This window comes from Ochotona curzoniae, unplaced genomic scaffold (assembly GCF_017591425.1).
Source record: "Ochotona curzoniae isolate NIBS_2020 unplaced genomic scaffold, NIBS_Ocur_1.0 contig_2861, whole genome shotgun sequence".
Taxonomy (NCBI): Eukaryota; Metazoa; Chordata; class Mammalia; order Lagomorpha; family Ochotonidae; genus Ochotona; species Ochotona curzoniae.
The window spans coordinates 1,938,755-1,956,605 of NW_024465620.1; the positions used below are offsets into that span (position 1 = coordinate 1,938,755).

The 17,851-nt window shown below is 56.3% G+C and overlaps 1 protein-coding gene across 3 annotated transcripts in view; it reads left to right on the forward strand.

The window, feature by feature from the left end:
• MYH14 (myosin heavy chain 14) overlaps positions 1 to 15,566 on the forward strand; it is a 58,060-nt gene extending 42,494 nt beyond the window's left edge. For all 3 annotated transcript variants that reach the window (XM_040978319.1, XM_040978318.1, XM_040978320.1), the window contains 11 exons: positions 27 to 275; positions 3,472 to 3,684; positions 5,231 to 5,443; positions 5,916 to 6,077; positions 6,975 to 7,103; positions 7,577 to 7,665; positions 7,761 to 7,884; positions 12,446 to 12,654; positions 13,225 to 13,333; positions 14,575 to 14,747; positions 15,064 to 15,566. In XM_040978319.1, the coding sequence (XP_040834253.1) occupies positions 27 to 275; positions 3,472 to 3,684; positions 5,231 to 5,443; positions 5,916 to 6,077; positions 6,975 to 7,103; positions 7,577 to 7,665; positions 7,761 to 7,884; positions 12,446 to 12,654; positions 13,225 to 13,333; positions 14,575 to 14,747; positions 15,064 to 15,217 (1,824 nt within the window). In that variant the 3' untranslated portion in view covers positions 15,218 to 15,566. The remainder of the gene's footprint in view (positions 1 to 26; positions 276 to 3,471; positions 3,685 to 5,230; positions 5,444 to 5,915; positions 6,078 to 6,974; positions 7,104 to 7,576; positions 7,666 to 7,760; positions 7,885 to 12,445; positions 12,655 to 13,224; positions 13,334 to 14,574; positions 14,748 to 15,063) is intronic.
• Positions 15,567 to 17,851: the final 2,285 nt, after the last annotated feature.

Sequence of the window (17,851 nt, forward strand, 5' to 3'; positions counted from 1 at the left end):
CTCTGGCTTCTCCCCTGTACCTTCAGCTCACAGACTGGCGGCGGCGCCAGGAGGAGGAGGCTTCTGCCCTGGAAGCAGGGGAGGAAGCCCGGCGCAAGGCAGCCCGCGAGGCAGAGACCCTGGCCCAGCGCCTGACGGAGAAGACGGAGGCCGTGGAGCGGCTAGAGCGGGGGCGGCGCCGGCTGCAGCAGGAGTTGGACGACGCCACTGTGGACCTGGAGCAGCAGCGGCAGCTCGTGAGCACACTGGAGAAGAAGCAGCGCAAATTCGACCAGGTGGGGCTGGCAGTCAGTCGCTGGGGCAGCTGTGCTGTGGCCAGGGGTGGCGAGAGGCAGGGTCGGCTTCCTTGGGGCCTCTGTGAACTGGGGCACTTGTCTGGCCTGGTTTATGTCTTTTGTCCCAGCATCACTCTCCACCATCACCCACAGCAGCACGTTTTATCTCAGAGGGGTGCTGGTTGGGTGTTGACCTATGGCTACCCCAAGGGCTGCTCCTGGGGACTAAATGAAGTAACACATCTCACTGTTCAGTTATTAGGCTCTTTGTTTTTTTTTTTTTTTTTTTTTTCAAGCAAGCTGCTTTTACCATCTCAACCTTGCTCTGTCCATCCAGAAAATGGGAACGACAGCACAGGTGCAGCAGCCTGAGAATGAGGCAGAAATCCGAGAACCCCCAGAGAGTTCAGATCAGGCCTCATCCCAGGCAGGGCTTTTTCTGGCTGTGGCATTGGGCGGCTGCCGAATGGGGCTCTGTGTCCCTTGTTTTGGTCACTTGGAACATGCAAGAGGAGGGTGTCATGAATTTGCTTTCGTGTTTGAGAGGCAGCCTAGATGCAGAATTAGAGACAAATGCTGCTCTCGTACCATCGTCTCAGGGCGCCATTGTCTCCAGTTGAAAGTCTGCATCAGCCGGCCCATCCTCTCCGAGGGGCTCAGGTAACAGGTTTCTAGCTCCTTTTAAAGTGGTTTCAGTTGGTTGTCGTTATCCTCCTTCAGATTCGCTGAGCTTCCTGCAGCTCTAACTCAATTTTTTTTAGATCAAATTGGAGCTTTTAAGCCATTATTTTTGTTTTTTCTGTCCCCTCTCTCCTTATAGGTGATACATATACAAATGCATGTGTAAATAATTGTTTAACCATCTCACAGGTTACTGAGGCTATCTTAGTGTTTTAAATCTTTTTAAAATATTTATTTTGCTAAAATATTTATTATGCTAAGAAAACGAACCAATCCCAAAAGGTTAAATACCACATGTTTGCCTTAATTTGAGATGAAAAGATGTCAATCTGGAAAATAGTACCCGTATATTGTAATATTATTGCAACCTCTGACAGCCTGTATCCAATGCAATAAGATAATGTGTTGTAATCTATAAATCAACACTTAATGTGAGTCAGACTGCTTATGATCTACATCAAAGAACTGTAAAACCTAAAACACTCTTAATACCCTATGTTATGCCGTAATGGGGAGGGAATGCAGAGAAATCTTCCATCTCCATAAAAAGTGTGAGGAAGACGTGAAATATAGCCTATCAGGATCAAATCTGGTAACTCATAGACAACAGACTCAAGTTGACACTAGACAATTGTAAAGCTACACAGGCATAAGGGGGGGGGATATTTATTTGTTTTAATTAGAAAGTCAGATATACAGAGAGGAGAACAGATAGAGAGGAAAATCTTCCATCCACTGATTTACTCCCCAAATCGCCACGACCAGCTGGAGCTGCATTGATCTGGAGGATCCCAGAGCCTCTTCCAGGTCTCCCATGTGGGTGCGGGGTCCCAAGGCTTTGGGCTGTCCTAGACTGCTTTCCCAGGCCACAAGCAGGGAGCTGGGTGGGAAGTAGGGCCACTGGGATTAAAACCAGTGTCCATATGCGATCCCGGGCTTGCAAGACAAGGACTTTAACTGCTAGGCCACTGTGTCAGGCCCCAATGTTTTAAATTTTATATAAGCTATTTTTTAAAAAGATGTATTTATTTTTATTGCAAAGTCAGATATACAGAGAGGAGGAGAGACAGAGATGCAGATCTTCTGTCTGTTGATTCACTCCCCAAGTGATCACAATGGCTGGTGCTGTGCCAATCCAAAGCCAGGAGCCAGGAACTTTCCTCCAGGTCTCCCATGTGGGTGCAGGGCCCCAAGGCTTTGGGCCATCCTCGACTGCTTTCCCAGACCACAAGCAGGGAGCTGGATGGCAATGAACCTGTGCCCATAAGAATGCTGGCACTTGGAGGTGGAGGGGGTTAGCCAATTGAGCCATAACGTCTGGCTAGGCTTTTCTTTTCTTAGTAAAAAAAAAATTCTTTTGGTAATTTTATGTGAAAGGAAAATTAACAGAGAAGGGGAAATAGGCCTCTGATCCACTGATTCATTCCCTAAATGGCTGCAACAGCCACTGTTGAACCAGTCTGATGCCAGAGCCTGGACCCCCATTCGGGTCTTCTATGTGGGGTGCTCAAGCAATCAGGCCATCGTCTGCTGCCTTCCAAGGTATATTAGCAGGGAGCTGGACTGAACATGGAGTAGCCAGGACTCAAACCGGTGCCCCTGTGGGATGGCAGTGTTGCAGGCAGCAACTTGATATGCTGCCCCTGTTTGATGGTTTTGGTGCTATCTCTGAGATATTTTATTTCCGTTTCTGCCTGCTGGTATGTAGTCATACAGGCTGTCACTCATGTCCTGCCAGCTTGGCTAAAATCACTTACTAGTGCTAGTAGCTTTGTTACAACTTTTCGTCTAGTTTTCTTGCACAGTTGGTTATGGTTTATATATGATGGAAGTTCTTTACCTTTCTTCTGGGACTCCGAATGCAGAGGCTCCTATGTCCGTCTGCTGGATACTCTCCAGCAGTTATGAAGGCTATGTCAGTTGCTTTTACAATCTTGTTTCTTTCTTGGCCATGCTTGGATAACATCCATGGGCTTGAGTTCAATTTTATTGATGTTTTTTCACATGGCCAATCTGCTCTTGATTTTCTAGATTTTAGATGGGACAGTTGTCTGGGCTGGCATTTCTGTCTGGTTCTGTTGGACAGCCTCGGGTCGCTCCTTGAAACAGCCATGTCCCCACCCTCCCCCACACACCCCCATCATCTCCAACTTCGTCTACAAGTGTGCTGACTGCGCCAAGTCCCTGTGCGCTCATGCAGTGAGGAAATCGTCCAGGGGTCTTTTATCAGTTGATTATTTTTTCTTCTTCTCATGAATCTTGTTCTTGTTTGCTGAACACCTTATGTTTGTTTGCCAGCTATGGTATCTTTTTGAGAAAACGGGAAATGTTGAAGTCTCTGTAAAAAGTGTCCTATGTCTTGTTTTGGGCCACCACCCCTAAAGGACTAGCCAGTGAGAGCCGCCTGGGAATTGAGCCAGTTTGGGATGTGGCTGTGACTGAATCCTCCACCTCCCTTTGGGTCTCCCTCCCATGGCTGCTTCTCGCAGCTAAATCTCTTCCCCACATCCTGCAGCTCCTGGCGGAGGAGAAGGCGGCTGTGCTGCGAGTGGTGGAGGAACGAGAGCGGGTGGAGGCGGAGGGCCGGGAGCGCGAGGCCCGGGCCCTGGCCCTGACGCGGGCGCTGGAGGAGGAGCAGGAGGCCCGCGAGGAGCTGGAGCGCCAGAACCGGGCGCTGCGGGCGGAGCTGGAGGCGCTGCTGAGCAGCAAGGACGACGTGGGCCAGAGCGTGAGCAGGCGCGGGCGCAAGGGGGGACAGGCACGCGGGCTCACACAGGCCTGCACAGGCCAGAGCAAAACACACATGTGTGCAGGGGTGAGGGCAACCTGCCAGCAGATACCCCACTCACACACATGCACCACACACACACACCAGCACCGGCACACACATGCCATGCACATACATAGGAGCACCCATACAGACACTAACACCTACACACATGTACCATACACGCACTCACGTGAACACCTGCACATGTGCACCTCACGTGCCCACAGTATGACAGTTCCCGGCTCTTCCTAACCCACCCTCACAGACCGCACAGATTCCTCAACTCGTGTCTGCCCGGCTCCTAGTTTCTCTCAGACCTGCAGGGGGTGCCCCAGGCCTGTTCTAGGTCCTTGTCACCCATCTGGCTTCCAGGCTTCTGAAGAGCCAAGCAGGTCCACTACGTCCTTCGCTCCTTCATCCTTCCATCCCCTGCATACACTGTGGCCTGACCCAGGGTCGAGTCACCCTCCTGGACCACAGGAGGCACGGGCAGAATTCTGTGATGCTGGGTCCCAGGGCAGACACCCTGGTACTTCCTGACTTTAAAACAGCGCACACCTCTGGCCTTCTGGACACAGCAGGTTCAGCAGAGCTGCAGAGACCGCCCTGCACGCCTATATACATATCATGCCCCTCCCCTGCCTCATGCACGCCCTGGTTTAAGGTAACTCCAGAGGCCTTTGTGGGAAATGGGATGTTGACACAAGCAAGCCCAACCCCTTCCTGTAAAGAAAATTAACTATTAGGTGGCAGACTGGAGGGGAGGTCCCTTCCCAGACCTCAGGTAGGCCCTGGCACTGACCAGAATTTAACCGACATGGCGGGTACCCAGGATGTGGGCCCTGCCCACTGCGGCACCCTGTCCACCGCCAGAGGCAGGTATTGAAGGAGAACAGCAGGCAGCTGCTGTGAGGCAACGGTTGTGATGAGGGTCAAGAGGAGGAGGGCTGTGGACATGGGGTGGGTGGCAGGGACGCCTGGAAGGTCAAGGGCACTGCGGGGGCAGGGGGCTCCAGGGAGCTCTTAGAATTAAAGAGAGCACCTGGGTTTTCATTTTCACTGCCCTCCCAGAAGCTCGAGGAACCCCCAAGCTGAGAAGAAAATAGAGGCAGATACTGGGTTGCTGAGCCCCTGGGGAGTCTGGCTGGCGGCCCAGGAGCTGCACGCCCTTGACCCATTTTCATGTAAGAGTCCCAGAGACCCGGCCCAGGAGTGAGCTCCCAACCCTGAATTACACGGCCTCCGTGAGTGGCAGCTCACCCAGCAGGCCCTGCCACAGTGCTCCCCCGGGCTTCAGACAACATCACCAACACTCAGGTTCCCTCTGAGATCAGCCTCAGAATGGCTCAGTGACACGTGAGAAATGTGTAGGAAGGTGAATGAATGAATGAACCAGGGTGACAGTTTGTCCTACAGACTCCCTCTCCCCATCCACGCACCTCCCACCCTCCCCGGGGTCCCACCTCCCTTCGCAGGCACCCAGGCCCACCGTCCCTCCCACCAGGTGCATGAGCTGGAGCGAGCCCGCCGCATGGCAGAACAGGCAACCAACGACTTAAGAACTCAGGTGACAGAGCTGGAGGATGAGCTGACTGCGGCTGAGGATGCCAAACTGCGCCTGGAGGTGACGGTACAGGCGCTGAAGGCGCAGCACGAGCGGGACCTGCAGGGTCGTGATGAGGCTGGCGAGGAGAGACGGAGACAACTGGCCAAGCAGGTGATTGGGGGCGAGGGGGTAGTGCTACAGAGCCAGCAGTGGAGCGTGCCCTGCTGCAGAGGAGCCCAAGCATCTTGCCCAAAAGCCCCCTGTGACTCATGAGCCACACGCTTCCTGCTGACACCCAAACACCCAGCCACAGTCACCCATCACCCAACTAGGGGACAAGCGCTGCGTGCAGTGCATGGGTTGCAAGGACCCCTCTGGGGCCTGTGGGTGGGAGGGGGTGGTGAGGAGTCTGTCCACATTGTTCCCTTTGCTAAGCCACACTGAGTGCCAGGAATGCACCAGGGGGCTGGGGAGCCACGGGGGACCACTGCATGCGAACTACACAGAGATGGGAGGGAAGGGAGACATGGAAGGTCAGGAAGGGGTGTGTGTGGGGGGAGGAAGCCTGAGCTGGGGCTGTGAGGATGGCAGGGCTCCCTGGGGGACATGGAGCCTCTCACCCTGTGCCCCCCGCCAACCCCAGCTGCGAGACGCCGAGGTGGAGAGGGACGAGGAGCGCAAGCAGCGGGCCTTAGCGGTGGCCGCCCGCAAGAAGCTGGAGGCTGAGCTGGAGGAGCTGAAGGCTCAGACGGAGTCCGCAGGGCAGGGCAAGGAGGAGGCGGTGAAGCAGCTGCGGAAGATGCAGGTGAGGGCGGAAGGGGCGGGAGAGCAGGGCTAGGACCTGGCCGAGGCCAGGCGCTGGAACTCCACCCGGGGCTCCGAGGCCAGCTCCGAGGCCACCATCTGCCCTGGGTCTGTGTTAGCAGGAAGCTGGAGCCGGGCGTGGGATCTGGGACTCAAACCCTGGCACTTAAATATGGAATGTGCACCTCTGAACTGTCAGGCCCAAACAGCTGCCCCAAAAAGTCCACTTTGACTCCATTTTCCTTGTTTTTATTTTGGTTAAAAAAAAAAAAAAAAGCTTTATAGGATTTTAAAAAAAGGTGTTGAAGGTAATAGACCTATTGCTTTAAAAAATTATGTGCTGTGTGCACGTTACAAGCACCATGCAGGGCCCTGTGTGTACGTACAGTCAGGACGTGACAATCCAGTTTTGAAACCTCTGCTGAGAGGAGTGGCTAGCCCGTCCCAATGCAGCAGGCACCAGCCTCAGGTAGCCATCACACTGCAGCACGGCAGGCCTGACATCCAACCTGTATGCCGACTCTCAGAAACAGCCCCCAAAATAATAGGACATTTCAGTAAGTTTTTGTGTTAGTGATAAATGAACAGAACCTTTTGCACACTTGGGCTAAATATGATGTAAGGTTCAGAGGCAGGTGTTGTAACACACCAGCTTAAACTGGTGTTCCAAACACCTAAACCCAGTCCAGCTGATAAACCAGACCCACCTGTGGGTCCCCAGCTGCCTTCCAGGCAACTGCTTCCCTTACGCACCAGGGAACTGAGAGCCCCAGAGGTGTGGGGACTGAACGAGGGTCGCCCAGGCAGCAGCCCCAAAGGTCTTTGGACTGTGTGAGGTGTGGGCTCCCCCGGAGGAACCCCGCACAGCTGAGCCCGTCCGCCGCTCCGTCCCGCCCAGACCCAGATGAAGGAGCTGTGGCGCGAGGTGGAGGAGACCCGCACCTCCCGGGAGGAGATCTTCGTTCAGAGCCGCGAAAGTGAGAAGCGCCTCAAGTGGCTGGAGGCGGAGGTGCTGCGGCTGCAGGAGGTGAGGTGTGGGGCGGGGCAGGGTGCTGGGTAGGGCCCTGAGGATGGGCGGGACCCAAAAATGGGCTAGGTGGGGTGCTGGGTGGGGTGCTGCGTGGGTGCTGGGCGAGGCGCTGCGCAGGGCAATGGGCAGGGCATTGGGCAGCACTGACCTGGAGGCCTCCAAACTCTTGTCTTGGAGCACTTGGGAGCCTAGAAAGTTCCAGGGAGGGGAAGGGGACCAAAAAGAACCTTTGGGAGTGTCCCGGTGAGAGGAGAAGCCTGAGGAAGAACAGGTCTGAACTTGATGGAAGTGAATAGGATGAGGGGCCTGGGGTCAAGCAGCCAGAGGACATGGGCTAAAGCTAGGGACATGGGAGGAGCTTAAGAGGCTGAATTCAAGGTTGCCCAGGGAGAGCTGTTCACACCCAAGAGTGACCCAGGGCCGGAGAGCTCCCTCCCCAACCCGGCTGACCACCCTGTCCATGGTCGCAGGAGCTGGCCGCCTCTGACAGAGCCCGGCGGCAGGCCCAGCAGGACCGGGATGAGATGGCCGATGAGGTAGCCAATGGCAACCTGAGCAAGTGAGTAGCATGAGACGCGGAGGGCAGGGGGTGAGGGAGGCCCCCTCGTCTGGCTGTGCTGCCCACTCAGCCCTGGCTTGTCCTGCTGTCCCCAGGGCAGCCATTCTGGAGGAGAAGCGCCAGCTGGAGGGGCGCCTGGGGCAGCTGGAGGAGGAGCTGGAGGAGGAGCAGAGCAGTGGGGAGCTGCTCAACGACCGCTACCGCAAGCTGGTCCTGCAGGTGAGCTCGCGGGGTGCGGCTCCGACCTCTGGAGCAACCCAGAGGTTCTGTCCGCGTCAGGTGCTGAATGTTGTGTACGAGTTCTTGGCAGGGAGGCATGACACACCGGCTCACCTGAGTTTTTGAGGCTTCTCACAGGCTACACCCAAACATGTCTCGTGTGGGAACCCTAAGACTGTTCTGCTGTCTCAGTGTCGCATGAAGAGAGAGAGGCAGGAGCGCATTGGAGAGACAGTTGGCTAGGGTTTTACAAGTGTAAGCCAGAGAATAGCAGGAGAGCACAGGCTTTTGTGTGCACGTTGGTTTGCAAGCACTTCCTGAACTTTCTGGAGCCTAGAGCCTGCTGTAGGCCGTGCCTGGGATCTGGACCAGACCAGGTCTCCACCCTCAGAGACCATCCTGGTGTGATGGACAGGCAGAGCAGCCCAGGACGGACACACAGGTGGAGGGACCTAGAGGAGGCTCCTAAGCTCGCCTGGAGGTGGGGGTCCCCAGAAAGGCTTCCTGGCAGCGGTGAGGCTGTGAGACGTCTTGTAGGAGGAGACTCTCCACACAGGCAGTAGTGGGACGGGCCTCCCAGAGCAGGACCTGTGTCACATCCTGAGGCCTGGGCGGTGCTCTGGCCCTGCGGAAGACCCAGAGAGGAGAGAAGCCCTGTCTCTGGGGATGGCCCAGGCGTCATGTTCCAGGATTTGCAGCACCCATCCTGCTCACAGTCAGCCCTGTCACCTACAGTGTCCCACACAGTCCTGTCCGCAGCCATTCAGGCCTCACCCTCACTTTCTCCTGCACCCTCTGCCCCGGCTACCCCAGGCGCCTCTGTGTCCCTCACAGCCGCTTTCCCACCCGCCATTCCTCTCAGTATTTACACCTCTCCTGTCACTTCCCACTGCCAGGGCATTACCCTGAGCACTGCCTTGCCCATCTCCCGCCTGCCCTCAGTGGGTGAGCACCCTGGAGACAGAGGCTTTGTCTTAGCTCGTTCATGGCAGCATCCCAGCCCCTCAGGCAGCCTGGGCACCTGTGATGCTCCTGACAAGCAGAGAGATCTGCTGACACCTGCAGGGACCTAGCCAACCTGGCCTGGCCTTGGCTGTCGGGGAACAAAGAGCGAGGAATGCATGCAAAAACAGCGAATATTGAAGACTGGCAAAACAGATCCAACTTATGGATAATAGGAGTCCTTGAAGAAGAAACCAAAGTAAGGGGATGCAGCAGTACCCCAAACCAACTCGCAAAACCACCCCTGGGAGAAGGAAGTGTGGAGCTACAAGTTGGGGGTAGCACAGTGAGTCTGTGAGGATATCAACCCAGAAATGCCAGCGTGAACACAGATCCCAGGCAAGCCTGAGGCGTGAGGTCTTCCAGAGAAAAATAGGTCCTCCAGCCCAGTGAGCAATGAGGTGCAAGGGATGGAAAGCATCTTCGAAATGATCTGTCTTAGGAATCACAGAGGCCAAGTTCATGTCCCTTGGCTTGCTTGCCAAACGGCCTCAACCGCTGGAGCTGGGCTGGGAGGAAACCAGGAAGCAGGGACTCAGTCCAGGTCTCCCAAGGGGAGGGTAGGAATCCAGCTTCTTGAACTGCCACCTACTAATCTCATTGAGCACAAACCAGGGAAGCTGGGGTAGGAGGCAGAGCAGGGACTCGAACCCCAGCACCCTGATAGGGGAATGTGGGTATCTCAACCAGTGTCTCACCTACTGGGCTTGGTACTCACCCCAGGGAAGCAGACCATCAGAACACCTGACACACTAGAAGGAAATGGAGGAATATTTCTTTTTTTTTTTTTAAGATGTATTTGTTTTAATTGTAAAGTCAGATATTCAAAAAGAGGAGGAGAGACAGAGAGGAAGATCTTCTGTCTGATGATTCACTCCCTAAGTGACCACAACGGCCAGTGCTGTGCCGATCCGAAGCCAAGAGCCAGGAAACTCCTCCAGGTCTCTCACGCTGGTGCAGCAGCCCAAGGCGTTGGGCCGTCCTCGACTGCTTTCCCAGGCCACAAGCATGGAGCTGGATGAGAAGTAGAGCTGCCAGGATTAGAACCGGTGCCCACATGGGATCCTGGCATGCTCAAGGCGAGGACTTTAGCTGCTAGGCCACTGTGCCGGGTCTGGAGGACTATTTCTAAGACACTAAAAAACAGCTTGTATACTCCCTTAAAAGGCCAAGGCCAGGGCCCAGCAGGGAGCCAGCACACACATGGGATGCCAGCATCGCACACATCCCAAGCAAAGGATCTTGTTTGCAGCAAGACTTTACCGATGGGGGCACAGACATGTCCTCAACAGGGAGACCCCAGACACTGTGGGTAGTTCTGGACCCTCCCTGAGGATCTGCTGGACTATGGTCTGTGGCCCCACAGGATACTGTCCCTGAGGGGCAGTGGTCACGTGTGGGGAGTGTGAGCCACCGTGAGCTCCCTCGTGGCTCCGTGCCCCTTCATGTCACGTACAATACAGGCCGAGCATCACTCATCGAAGGCCCCAAACTCTGAGCACCAACGGAACCACAAGTGCACACAGCCTCATGGCACCGTGACAAACACTGCATGTATACACCTGCAAGCTGCAGTGTGTGGAAGTGCAGACGAAGTCCACGTGAATGTTCACCGCGTTCACCAACTGCTCCACAAACCCAGCCCAAGCCCTTTTGCTCGTGGGTGCTGGTGTGTTACACAGATCCGCTCGCCCTCTCTCCACCCAAGAGGATCTCAAAACCGTAACCACAGGCACATCTGCCTAGAGAAGGCCTGGAAATGGCAGCCACGACTTGCTCAGAAATGGCTGAGTCTAGATGCAAAGCAGGAGGTGAACAAAGGCAGCCAGGACCATCTCATCACAGCAGGAAAGGCACGTGGGGCATGCCTCTGCTGGCCCTGAAGGGGGCGCTCCGAGCTCCAGCATGATATTAACTAATTTAATCTCAGCAGGCTTGCCTGAACCCAACCCATGCCTTCACAGTGGTGTTTTTATTTTTATTGGGAAGGCAGAATTATGGAGAGAAGGAGAGAAATATCTTCCATTTGCTGGTTCACTCCATGGCTACTACTGCTGAAGCTGAGCCAATCCGAAGCCAGGAGCCAGGACCTTCCACATGGGTGCAGGATCCCAAGACTTTGAGCCATCCTCCACTGCTTTCCCAGGCCACAAGCTGGGAGCTGGATGGGAAGTGGAGCAGCCAAGGCACAAACTGGTACCCATATAGGATGCTGGTGTTTGGAGGATTAGCTAGTTGAATATTGGCTGGCCCCTCACGGTGGTATTTTTGAAAGCATGAACAGGTGTCACATGAAACCCCTCCGCTGTAGCAGTGACCAGAATATATCTTCTTGTAGCTGTGGGAGCCTCAGGCAAAGTGTCAGCAGGGCTGAGTTCTCCAGTAAGGGGGAAAGGGGCTCTCAAGCTCTCCCCCAACTTCTGGTGGCTGCCTGTGGTCAGGGGGTCCTTGACGTGCAGCCAATCTCTGTCTCCAGCATCAAACCGCATTCCTTCTTCCTGTGCTGTTAGCTGGCACGGGCACTGGGGAACGCTCCTTTAAGTGAGAAGCCCTAGGGCAAAACAAGGAGTGATGACCCACAAGTCTGTGTGCAGTTCCAGAAAGTTCTGAGTGCTGCTGCTGGGCGGAGTAGATGCCTCAGGGAGGACCACAGGAACAACACCCCAGGGTTGTCACCTGCTGATGACCAGTCCATGTCTCTAAGGGAGGAGCTAATGCTTGCTGTGGACAGAGGCCCTGGGTCAGCCAAGTTCAGCTTCCTGCCTAGTATAGATTTCTTCACTCCTAAAGTCATGCCCTCAATTAGCCTCAGTTATAGTGGAAAAAAAGAACAAACAGCTTAAAAAGAGAAAGAACAAGTTCATGGCTACATCCTCAATGCTTGTGAGGGTGAAATGAGACAAAGCCTGAGTCAGCCCCAACACCTGGGGACTGTCCTTGGGCTCAGGGCTACACGTTTGTGCTGTAGTAGCTGCTGTGCATGACAGCCACACTCCTTGAGTCCTGGCAGAACCATCCTCCCCCAGGATGCCCACCCTCTCTCTGGGGCCCCCTCCCTCAGGATGTCCACGCTTGTTCTGGGGTCCCCCTCTCCCCCAGGATGTACACCCTCGCTCCAAGGCCCCTCTCCCCCAGGATGTCCATGCTTGCTCCTGGGGTCCCACCAAGGATGTCCATGCTCATTCCCAGGCCCCCTCCAGTACAGCCCTGGACTCTGTTTCATGAGCTCCCCAGCTGATATGGTGTGAATCCAGAGTGTGAGAACCCTTGGTATAGATGTGTTCACACATGGTAGAGGTAGGATGTATAGCCATGAACAGGGCCATTGTTCTGGTCTTGTGGACATAATCAAAATAGAAAAAAAAAATCTGTCCAGAAAGAGGAACATTTGGAACTACTTGGTGTTAAGTCAGTGCCAGAAAGTACAGTGCGTGCTGAGTACTTAGTGCTCTGCACAGAACAGCCTTCAGCACTCTGGACACGCGCGGGATGCCTGGGGCTCCCCACCCATCCGCTCTCAGGCTCCACACTGTCATTCTTATTTGCCCACTCACCTTAGGTGGAGACACTGACCACAGAGTTGTCAGCTGAACGCAGCTTCTCGGCCAAGGCTGAGAGTGCGCGGCAGCAGCTGGAGAGACAAATCCAGGAGCTCCGGGGACGGCTGGGTGAAGAGGACGCGGGGGCCCGGGCACGCCAGAAGATGGTGATCGCTGCCCTCGAATCCAAGCTGGCCCAGGCTGAAGAGCAGCTGGAGCAGGAGAGCAGGTGAGTGGGGAAGCTGAGGCCCAAGAGAGGGCAGCTGTGTGACAGGCACCTGGCTTGCTGTTATCCAAGAGGCACCATTATATTAATGTTGATTTCCTGTATCATTTAGGGTGTTTTAGGATGCAAGGAGCTCTAGTGCTGGGGAGAGTAAGGTAACCTCGTAGCATTCATCAATAACCTAATAACAAGCCACACTGGAACTTAGGAATTGATGCCAACAGCCAACAGCTCAGGAGTCTTTAGGCCAGCGGGTGGGTTCTGCCACTGTGGGCTCAAGGTGGGGGGGGCTCACTTGCACATCATCTTCACGCAGCTCTGAGGGTCACTTGCTAGTGTTGGCTGAGTTTAGCTTGTCTAAGGCCAATAGGCCAGCTGGTGTGTGCTCCAGTGACCGCTCATGCTCTGGCAGGTTGGGCCAGCTCAGCAGTTGAGGTTCTCAGAGCACAGGAGAGGGCTACAGGCTCTTAACAGTCTGGATCTGGAGATAGGAAAGAGGCAAGAGGCCAGGCCAAGCACAGGACAGCCACTGGACCTGCCTGAGTACCTCCTCCCCTCAACCCCTGCCTGCAGGGAGCGCATCCTGTCAGGGAAGCTGGTGCGCAGGGCCGAGAAGCGGCTCAAGGAAGTGGTTCTGCAGGTGGAGGAGGAGAGGAGGGTGGCTGACCAGCTCCGGGACCAGGTAAGCAATTGGCATCACCGGGGAATGGGAAGAAGGGGATGGACACTGATTGGGGTGCAGCATGGGCCCTCCCATCCTAACGAGTAATGTGCAGCTGCTGCTGGACAGCTCCTTGGAAAGGTTCCTCTTGGGACCTGGAGCCTCAGCACAGGTCTAAAGGGCATGATCTGCTGTCCATGGAGTCTGAAGGGAGCTGAGGCAGCCCTGGTGAGCATAGAAGCTGAGCCATACCCAAAAATGAGAGCAGAATGAAAGCATCAGTCATATCTGCTAGTGATTTGTGTGTGCGAGGCACTGCTATAGTTATAACATGGGGTCTAGTTTAGCTCTTATCAGCAACTGTGGGATGAGGATTATGATCTCCTTCTTATTCAGGTGAGGAAACTGAGGCACAACACATGGTGCCACCCACTCAGGGTTCCCTAGTAAGGAGGAAGTGGGTCTCCAACCTTAGCACCCTGGCCCCAGTATCTGTGAGTTCAAAGATTTGAGTGGTGACTGTCCTGAGCATGACAATGGCTGCTGTCAAAATACTTACATTTCCTAGCAGGAAACCTTAAGAAAGGGTATCATGTACAAGCTCAGTGTCCGTAGATGATAGGACCTGAATCAAATCCCAGGTCAGCGTCCCCGTGCCCTTAAAAGCTCAGCTGTGCTTCTAAACTGTCATCCCTCACTCGACACCTGCTGCAGGCCAGGTTCTGAGGGTGGAGGGGAGCATTTAAAGAGAGGGAGACACAGGAAGAGGGTATCTGTGATGGGATCTTGAACTGACACCTGCAGGATGAGGAGGACCAGGCTGAGGGGACAGCAGTAATCAAGATGAGTTCAGGGCCAAGAGGAGCATGGACTGACCAGCTGAGTGACTGCTCATGAGGTCCAGAGATGTGCTTCCTTGCTTCGTTCTACAAGAGAGACAGCAAGAGCTGGAGAGCATCTTGGTGATGCTGGTCTGCTCAGTGTTTGTGGAAAGAATAAGACCCTTCAGGGCTTGGGGTGGCAGGAAGAGGGACTCAGGCCATGGGAGATGATTACCTGTGAACATAAAAAGACCCCTCTAAAGCTGTGTGAGACACAGCCTGGAGGGGAAAGACAGGTCAGGGTGGAGGCCAACCTGAGGTGGGGGGAGGGGAATGCCCAACAGAGAATGGAGATGGGACAGAGACTGGCAGGAGACAGGAGGAGTGGGGCCAGGGGAAGGGCAGCATGGGGAGTCACCCCTGTTTCTTCCTCCTGCCAAGCTGGAGAAAGGCAACCTTCGAGTGAAGCAGCTGAAGCGGCAGCTGGAGGAAGCCGAGGAGGAGGCATCCCGGGCCCACGCTGGCCGCCGGAGGTTGCAGCGAGAACTGGAGGACGTCACAGAGTCGGCTGAGTCCATGAACCGCGAGGTTACCACGCTGAGGAACCGGCTGCGGTACGGCAGACACACACATGCCCTGATCCGAAATGCTGGGGACTCCAGGGGCAGCAGGAGGGGACCCATGGTGGCATGGTGACTTCTCTCTCTCCACTCTTACTTCTGGCTCTCTGTGCCCTCCATCCTCACTCTATCCACTATGCCCTCTGCCCCCACAGGTCATGTTTACCTCCCTTTATCATGTCCGCCTCTCCTTGGCTCCTTGGCTCTTTGGCCCATGTCCTCTCTGTCTTCCCTCCCCACACATCACGTCATGTTTGCCTCCCCCCACCCCTCTTCCAACATAACACCCTTGTGTCTCTCCTCCCCACAGGCGCGGCCCCCTCACCTTCACCACCCGCACAGTGCGCCAGGTCTTTCGGCTGGAGGAGGGTGTGGTATCTGACGAGGAGGCTGAGGAAGCTGAGCCGGGGTCTGGGCAGCCGGGCCCAGAGTCTGAGGGGCCCTCACCAGCCCAGCCCCAGTGACCCAGCTGCACTGAAGGACAGGTCTGACCCCTCTCTTGAGCCCCTTCCCACCCCACCTGGCCCTGGACCTGCACTTTGGCATTTGTCCACTCAACCTGAGGCCTTCAATGACCCCCAAACTGAGGAGAGGGGCCTCCAAGAGGCAAGGACCGGGCTCGCTCTCTCAAGGGGAAGTTGAGGGTCCCATGTGCATCCCACCCTGCCTTCAGGTGTTAAGGAGGGCAGTCAGGTACTCCCTGCCCTCCAGGCCTGGGGCTTCCCCTTCCTCAGCCTCCCTCTCCCCTTGCCCTACTTCCTGGCTGCTGCTCGACGGCTGGTAGAGGCACCTCTTGGCTCTGGCAGAAATAAACCTCAGCCCAGTCTCCACCCTTGGCTCCCCCTGTGTGTGTGTTCCTGGGTGGGGGGTCTCTCATCCCAGCTACAATAGTGCAGGGGTGGAGAAGGGGGTGCATTCCCTCCTCCTCAGGACACAGAGGGGGAGATGGAGGAGCCAAACAGCAGTGGCCCTCCGAGCCCATGGGTGCTTGCAGCGGGTGTGCCCCCTCCTGAGCCCACGGGTGCTGCAGCTTGGCCCTGGCCAGCAATCCTGGATGCTGCGACGTGGACCGGTCCAATCGCCTGCCTGTGCCCAGTGGGCTGAGTCAGGCACTGCCCTGCTGCCATGGAAGGTATGGAAACAGGCTCGGCGAGGCTGTGCCACTAGCTCTAGGGCACACAGCTAGATCAGCGTCCACTCTGGGGCCTAGGTCCCCCCACATCTCCCGTCCCCCAGGGCACTGAACCACCCTGCTCCCGAGCCTCCCCTCATCAGACCTATTCCTCAGCTGTTGATTCTCCCACCAGGGAAACTGAGGCACTTGCTCCCCACATCCAGCCCACCTGCACTCCTTAGAGAGACCTTCTTAGCAGTCAAGAACCAGCCACTTGTAAATGAAAAGGAAACTTTTATTTTGGAGAAGGTTGACTGGATGGGTGGGACAGGGACATGACACTTGTTCTTGGGGGGAGGTGGGGTGACATGCGGCAGCTTTTGCATTGGGCGGTTCATGCACCCAGGGTGGGCGTGGGGGAGGCTGGGGGAGGGGCCCTGCGGGTGGGCCGAGAAGACCCGCCTGTTAGCACCAGAGGGGGACGATTCGCAGACCTCCCCTTCCCCACAGACTCCAGACCCCGCCCCCATCCCTGAGAGCGCCCCTTTTGCCGCCCCCACCCGCCCCCACGCCCTCCACAGGCCAGGCCCGCCCCGCCCACATTGGAGTGAGAGAAACTTATTGCTGTGTGGGTTGGGGAGGGGAGCCGCCGAGCTCAGGAAGAGCCCCCCACACCGCTCCGCTCCTCCCTCCCCGACCGGCCCGCCCCCTGCCCCGTGTCCGTGCGTTCCCGGAGCGCAGGAGGCGCGCGGCATGCGTGTGGGGGCGCAGCATGCAGCGCATGCGTGTGGTTGCAGGCACCCTGGCGGCCGGGGCGAAGAGGGGGAGCGGGACTCGGGTTGCGGGGGGCAGGCCCCTTAGTTCGCTCTCCCCCTCCCCGCAGCCCACACTGGTGGTTGACTGAAGGATGTGGGAGGGGTCAGGGATCACGTTGTGGTGGACATTTATGACCGTGGTTACTTTTTAAAAGCTGAACTAAAAAGCTGGGGGTTGGCGAGCGGTTGAGGGGAGACACTGGGAAGAGGTCAGTATCCTTTGGGAAAGACCCTCACCCCTTTCCCTGCCCCCTCTGGCTTTCCTGAGGGCCAGGGGAAACTGGGGCGTTGAAAGAAGTTGAACCCTTTGGCAAAATAATCAGTACCCCTCCCCCCATACCCTGGAATCTGGAGCCCCTAGCCCTTTGCCCTGCCCCCGCCAGAACTCACCCCACCCCTCACCCCTGATTCACCAGGGTTTAGGGACTGGGGGAAGGTTGGGGAGGGACTCAAAATGCCCCTTGCATAGGAATCGTTGCAACAAGAATCTGCCCAGTGACGCCCCCTGCCCCGGCCCGCCCTGGGGGGAAGGAGTTCCTGAGACCGTGGGAGCAGAGGGGAGGGTGTCCATTCCATGGCTCCCGCTCCGCATATCTCTAAGGAGGGAGGAGGGTCCGCTAAGGATGCGGACCGGTGTGGCCTCTGGGCCTGGGGGAGGTAGCGCATCCTGGAGCCTGGATGGGAGGTGAGAGAGGGATCCAGGCCCGCGCACTAGGGGGGGGGGGGGGGGGGCCTCCCGGCCTCAGGGTCCCTCCACGTGGAGCTTATGGAACCGCGTCCTGTCTCTACCCGGCAGCCCCACGGGCTGATGTGCAAAACACACAGGAAATATGTGTTGTGTCCTTGGATGGCCTGAACTCGGCGCACACCGTGGGGAGTGGCTCGGACACTGCCCTCTGGGAAGCAGCTATCCGCAGCGGGGCTGCCTTTTGGGCACCGTCTAAGAGAGGGGGGCTTTGGCTGGGCGGGGTGGAGGGCCAGGCTGGGGAAGGCTGGTTTCCCTGGAGTTGTAGACAGCTCCCCAGAGCCTTTGGTCAAGGGCTAGCGTCAGCGGACCCCGCGAGAGGCAGGGCTGGGAAGGAGGCTGGAGCATCCCAAAGGCTGGAACTGAGCTCAGAGCTGGGTCAAGTCTTGGAGGTTTAAGTGCTGGGAAGCAGTCCAGGGAAAAG